Raw genomic sequence first — 7,145 nt, 5'->3', positions numbered from 1 at the left:
TGTATTCTGTGGATTCCTTCTCCCATGGTGCAGCACCCTGCATTTATCTACGTTGAACTGCATCCTATCCTCATCTGCCCACTTTTGTAGTTTGTCTAAATCTAGTTGTAGCCTCGCTCTCCCTTCAAGTGTGCCCACCTCGCCCCACATCTTAGTGTCATCAGCAAACTTGAACAACGTGCTTTCAACCCCCTCATCTCAGTCGCTGATGAAGATGTTAAACAGTGTGGGCTCAAGGACGGAGCCCTGGGGGACCCCACTGCTCACATCTTGCCAGGTTGAGTATGACCTGTCCACCACTACTCTCTGGGTGCGCCCCATCACCCCAACTGTACTTATATATCTGTATATTATATATAAGTGTACATATGTTTATAATTTATTTCTTCTGTAATAAGTTAATATTAATACATTTGTATATAGTTAAGTCACATAACTGTCCCGGCCTGGCTCTATAGGGACAGAGGGAACTGTGAGCAGTTCACCCACAGCACACCTGCCAGTTAACAATCCCCCCTGATTGGAGAAGGGAGAAACAAAACCCAAGTACACCCAGGCTACATGTGATTATTGTCATCTTTGGCATAAATGTTAAACACCATGAGTACACTAAAGTTAACAAAATGTTCACTTTATTCTCACTGGACGTGTTTACATGAGGTACTCACTGTGCAGTAGAGCAAATTACTGCACAGTAAGCATCTACATCTACACGTGCAGACTCTTAGTGAGCAGTAATCTGCTCCACTTAGCAGTTAATTTGCTACCTGCAAATGCAGCGACAGGGAGCACAGGGCACGCAGTACCTACTGTTATTTTGTGCACATGCCCTTTGTACACAAAACAACAGTAGGTACTGCATGCATCACCAGCAATAACTCAGAATGGTTCATTGCCAAGTCACTGATTCATGTTTCAGAATGATCAAACTGCTGATGTGCTTTTAGGTAGCAGATTCTGATTCCAGAGGTACTTCCGGTGGGGAGGAGGAGAGTTATGTTTATGGATATCATGCTTAGGGATTCCTATCTCAGAAAATAATACTAATGTTCAAACATGGGTGAGTTAATGTTCAAACATGGGTATGTGAGATGCAGGTTTTAAACTGTTACTGAATTGCCTTTATAGTTCTGCAGCTACCATTGTATAACTGATTTACTGCCTGCCATTAACAATCCTGCCTTAATTTCCATCAAAGAATGAACATACATTTCCTGGAATTGCCCAGGCCAATTCTATCATAGCATTTTTGCCAACTTATTTAGTTCACAACAAATTATAACTCTAACACCTGATTACATTTGTTTTTATAATACACCACTGCTTGTGATGTGCTGAGTTTTGTGGCTGGATGGCAAGTTGCAACCCAGTGGGTGCAACTGCACATGCGCTTTACTGCAGAGCTGACTAATAAGCTCCACAGTAAAGCATCACTGTCTTCACGTGTTCCCATATTAGGGCACAGTAACTTAATTAACTCTGATGTAGAACAGTACTGTATAGGACAAGTACTGTCCTACAGTGGAGTAGTTATATGCACCAAAATGTACATGTAGACAGTGACTGGGGTTGGCTGGGGCATGAGGGTGGCACAATACAGGGGCTGCATGCCAGCTAGCCCTGTACTGGAGCCCAAGCCAGCCCCTCCACAGCATGTTGAGCTGGGCTGGACCAGCCCTGGGTTGGCAAGCTGACCCCCTGGAATCCCTGCCAGTCCAGGGCTGCTCTACCCCATATCAACTTGCTGAGGTCCTGAATTTATCCTGAATATTTACCTGCTCTGAATATATGCTGCATATTCCTTACATGAGTCACTGGCACACCCAGTTTCTAATGCCTGCTCCAGGTAACACTTTTGGTTAAATGTATTGCTTTGGTTAAACAAACTGCCAACTTCTCCTGTAAGTAAGGTTTTCTTTTCATCGTCATCATCATCATCATCATCATCATCATCATCATCATCATACATGACATGAATCAAGCTAGAATCATGTCTGTTTTGTCTCAGGAATCTAAGGAATAAGATGGAAAAAATACTGTTAGCAAGTAAGATTATTCCTCCCGAAGTTAGAAAAACATGGATTCATGGATAAACACTTGTTCCTGATCTTCTGAGTTTACATAGTTGCTTGTTTGCAAAATTAACTTTTCTACGAAGTTTGTAAATTAGCCAGTGTAAATGTATAATTTTGTCAATTTATAGACGTCAAAGATTTGGCCTTATGAATTCTCTCTATTCTCTGCATTGTAAAATAAGCCCTATTTTATCAACAAATATTCCATTCTAATCGTTAGATATCTTGGGGAAACTCAAACTCATGGCTTTCACCACAGCCTTGCTGATGTATCCTTTAGTAAGAATTTAATCCCTGAAATGATTTATTAGAGTGGAGGCACCCAGTGAAGCTGTCCAAGCAGAAAGCAGGGGGTACCTTTCTGTTTGGAGTGACAGAAATAAGAGCAAGCTTGTTCGTAATGCTGGGTGAGTGGGAGGAAGGAAGCACTGAACAATGAACAGTTACAGGGATGGTACAGCATCTCTCTTTTTTGTGGCTACTGCTGTCCAAAATATTTTTGAATAACTGGATTCCTATGAGATACTGATGAAGAATAATTATATTGTTTATTGATAACTGTTCTAGTTTATTAGCGTATCTACCTACAGGCCAAAGTCAAATTTGTGCAAAGCAGAACTGATTAAGAAATCAATCTGGTTAAAAGAGCCCAAAAGGAATTTAATGATGTAGTAGTTGGACTAGTTGTTACATTTGTGTAATCAGGTTTTGAAGATATGGAAACTGACTGTTCAAATTCAACTTAATTTTTGGAGGTTTCTGTGTGTGTGTGAGGCTTCATTTTTCTGCAAATAACACTAAATATTGACTTGTTTATGAACAAATATAGCAATTTATATACTCTTGTACCAACATGATTTCATTAACAGGCAGCCTATAACACACTTTTGTTGTACTTTGACTGACTTAAAAGACCATTCTGGCATTACAGAGGGATTCCTGGAGAAAGAGATTGAACATTGATTAATCTTTAGAAGTTCGTGGCCTCTACTACTCTAACTGTATGTACAGAAGTATATATAAGATTAATGAGCATTACTGCTTTTCTGTTTTTGTGTAGGTCTCTTTGGTTAGCTTAACAGCTAATGCCCTGGGCTACTCAGAACTTGGTGCGATTAAATCCCTTAGGACACTAAGAGCTTTGAGACCTCTAAGAGCCTTGTCACGATTTGAAGGGATGAGGGTAAGACAGCATGAAAGAACCTAATATAATGCATGCAGAATAAATAATGACAATTTCATGCAGAAATTCTATGCTACCATCTTATTACTTGAACATTTATCACTAATAGGTAAGCAAAGCACTTCATCTGCTTACATAGAATCACATGTCGTAGCATGTTAATATATTTATTCAAGTCACTTTATCTCCCAGTCAATTGGGAATTTTCAAGAAGGCCCTTTATTTATCACCTGCATGGATATATTGTCAATTTCTAAAACTGTTGTACTAAATTGAAGTTGAACTGATCAAATATAATTCACTTATAGAACACATTTAAAACATATATAGGGCAAGTATATATGCCACATCATGCATATCTACAAACATTTTATTCTTGTAATAGAATATTGTTTGTTTAAATAGAAATTTTAATTTTTTTTTTGGTACATGCACTCATCACATTTTCATTAAATAAATTAGTAGCGTTTAAGTGGTTTTGTCACCTTGAGATTAGTTCATTGCAATGCGCTAGATGGTGTTTCTTTTTCTGAGCATATTACTCCTTTGTGAGAAGGCCTTACTCTGTGACCTACACTGGCTTGCATACTGATTTGCATACAGAGTGATTTGAAGATGTTGATTTTAACCCATAAAACCTGAAGTGGCCTACAACCTATTGACAGTTCTCCTCTCTTACTGTAAGACATTGCCATAGGTCCAGTCAGCAAAGGCACCTTGACAGTGAAACCCAGTCAGTATTAGTGAAATGGAACAGCTGATGAGGTGTTCTTTGCTGGAACTGGGGCCCTTTAAAGCTTTCTTCACAATACTAAAAGAACACACGCAGGCCAGAAAATAGGAAAGGAAAGGTTTTTTCAGAAAATATTGATTTTTGGCAAGACAAGGAAAAAAACCCCACAACACGCCCCTCCCCCCCAAAACCTGAAACCTTCTGGAGAAATTCAACCAAAACCCAAATACTTTTGGCTTAAAAGAAAAAAAAAATCTATTTGAAAACCATATTTTAATGACTCCTGGCAATTCTAGTTTGAGTGTTTTATGCCCTTTTCTCTTACATGGCATTTGGTCCCCAGTTAGCTGCATCTCCAGTGATGCACCATAATCTCCCCTCTTGTTAATCCATGTTAATGGGTTATATAGTCCTGCACTGCATACTCAGACGAGTGCACGCATGCACTTTGCAGTGCCCCAAAGGCTCTTGAGGCAACATAAAACACATGCAGCACATGTGAAAAGGTTCTCCACACTGCATATTTGCAGAGCAGAGCCAAAATTACATACTGGGAAATCCTGGTATCTTAAAAAAAAAAAGGGGGCGGGTTCTAAAAAGCAGGCAGTGCACACAGCTGCATTGGGTGCTTCTTGAAACTGGAGCCTAGCTGGCCAAAGCCATGCTCCAGCTGCTGACGAGGCTCTGTGCACCAGGATCACCACTGCTGCAGCCCTGGGAGGCCCCCAGCACCCCAGATAAGGTTTCTACCTTACACAGGGCAGAATGTGCCTGTGAGATGAACCGTGCCTGTGGGGCTGCCATCTGGCCTGCAGATCTCATCATGGGTTAAAAAAAATTGGCAGCAGGGGAAGAGTGGCAGTATTAGTTGACATGACTTTTAGAGTGGTAGCCATTAATGTTGGCACTGCTCTGCTGCTACCAAAGTTTTGGACCCAGAGGAAGCCCTGAGGCAGAATGATGTGGTGCATGGGGTTCCTCTGTGGCCAGATCCACTGTATAGGGTCAGGCTGATGCATGGGGTTGGGCAGCATGCAGGGTCAGGATGATTTGCAGGGGGTCACTCTGTGGTTGGATCCAGCATGTGAGGTTGGGCTGGCATGTGGGGTCACACCTGTAGACTGACCACATGCCCTGATGCTGTACTGGAGCAGGCCCATGAACTGACCCTGCCCATGGAATATGGCATGCAGATGGCCACCAGACCACTCAACTGGCCCATCAGACCACTGATATAATCTGAATAACAAAGACCATAAAACCCACTCTATTGTTTCTGCATCACATCCATAATTTGAAGTTGAGCTCTACTATATTTTTTTAGAAAAGCATTCAAATCCTGATTTAATTATTTTGAGTGAGGTTATTGCTCTGCAGTTTATTGCTCTGCAGTTTATTCATGTGCAGCATGTTGGGCGGGGTCGGAGCAGCCCCAGCTAGCAGGGGTCAGCCTGCCAGCCAGAGGCTGCTCCCTTCAGCTCAGCATGCTGCGAAGGGGCTGGCTAGGACATGAGAGAGCCTCAATGTGAGGCTATCCAGCAGGCAGCCCCCACACTGAAGGACCCTCGTGCTTCAGTCAGCCCTTCCAGTGTCTACATGGGTGCTGCTGCAAAGTTTTTTACTCCACAACTGTATAGTACCTGTATTCACAAGTATCATAGAGGCCAGTAGATGCTGAGATGTCTACTGCACAGGTAATTAATCAACTGTGTAGTAGGCTGTGCGAAGCTTTGGTAGCTGATTTGATTCAGAGGAGATTTGGCCTGATTTGGGGACTGAATCTCTGAATGTGAATTGAATTGGGAGATAAAGTAAAAGCTCGGAATTGATATGAAGCATTCAAATCAATTCAGAAAAGATTCAGCCGCTTCGGCGATTCAGCCATAGATTATACAGGCATCTGACACAGCTGCCTCCAGCTGGTAAGTCTGTTGGGGCTGGGGGAGGGAGGGAGGGAGGGAGGGAAAGGGAAAAAGAGGGATTGGAGCTGGGACAAGCTGCCCAGCCGGGGCAGGGAGGCGCATTACTTGGGTTTAGGGGTGGGGGGGGTGCGGGATGTGGTTGCCGCAGTGTTGGGAGTGGAGGCTCTGCCCTGTGGCCGCTTGCCCAGCGAGGGTTGGGGGGGAGGATGTGGATGCAGTTTGCTCCAAGTGGAAGGGGGCAAGCGGCCACAGGGCATAGCCCCTGCTCCCAGTGCTGCCGTGCCCATATCCTGCACCTCTCCTGTGCCGGCTGGCAAACAGCGGCAGGGCATAGCCCCCGCTCCTAGTGCTGATATGGGCACGGCAGTGCTGGGAGCAGAAGCTATACCCTGCTGCCACCCAGAGTGAGCTGTGCCTGCATTGCACCTCCCCCTGTGCCAGCTGGGCAACCAGCTCCCTCTGCCAGGGCAAAGGCAGGAACAGCTGGAGGAGCTGTGAGAGAAGCCCTCATGGCTGCCCTGCCCAGCCCCATCCCCTGCCAAGCCCAGCCCAGCTTCCTGGCACTTAAAAAAAAAAATAGCCCCTCACTGGCTCTGGCAGCAGGGATCAGGGCCTCTGAGGGCTCATGGTAGAGTCCCCCCTGCACTTTGCGGGTCAGTGGGGGGCAGCAGGGATTGCCCCCCTTGCTTGGCACCCGTGTAGCAGCTGCCACATAACACAGGTGCAGCATGGCTCAGCAGGGCTCCATACACAGTCTGGGAACTGGGGCAGCTCCACCTGTCAGCCGGAGCCTGGCACCACTCAGCCTTAGTGGCCTCAGCTCCCAGACAGTGTGCAGTGCACTGCCAAGCCATGCTGCACCTGCGCCATGCAACAGGTGGAGTCGCCCAGCTGTTCCTGCTTCTCCCCAGCTGATTAGAATCACTGAATCTCTCCAAATCAGCGCCAAATCTTCTAAAGCTGATTCAGCTGACTTGATTCAGGACAGTGAACCGAATATCTGAATTGAATCGCTGTCCTCCAAATCAGCTGAATCTGAATCAAATCCTTCCCTATTCACGCAGGTTGACCGCTCAGTAACTCATGTAGATGCTCGTTAGTAAATATATAATAAAGTGGCCATTTCAGTAGATTAGTTTGATTTTTAAACTCTCTGTTTAAAAATTACAAATTTTCTGATAAAAATAGCAAATTCTTTGATTAAAAAACCCTAAATCCATGATTAAAATGAA

General features: G+C 44.2%; 1 protein-coding gene across 2 annotated transcripts in view; it reads left to right on the top strand.

Annotated features, from left to right (window-relative positions):
- SCN2A (sodium voltage-gated channel alpha subunit 2) overlaps nt 1-7,145 on the top strand; it is a 128,177-nt gene that overhangs the window by 99,946 nt on the left and 21,086 nt on the right. For both annotated transcript variants that reach the window (XM_019553582.1, XM_019553583.1), the window contains exon 21: nt 3,136-3,258. In XM_019553582.1, the coding sequence (XP_019409127.1) occupies nt 3,136-3,258 (123 nt within the window). The remainder of the gene's footprint in view (nt 1-3,135; nt 3,259-7,145) is intronic.

This window comes from Crocodylus porosus, unplaced genomic scaffold (genome assembly GCF_001723895.1).
Source record: "Crocodylus porosus isolate Cpor-Errol unplaced genomic scaffold, CroPor_comp1, whole genome shotgun sequence".
Classification (NCBI taxonomy): domain Eukaryota; kingdom Metazoa; phylum Chordata; order Crocodylia; family Crocodylidae; genus Crocodylus; species Crocodylus porosus.
Note: the sequence above shows the minus strand (reverse complement) of the source record. Positions and strands in the feature narration are given on the sequence as shown.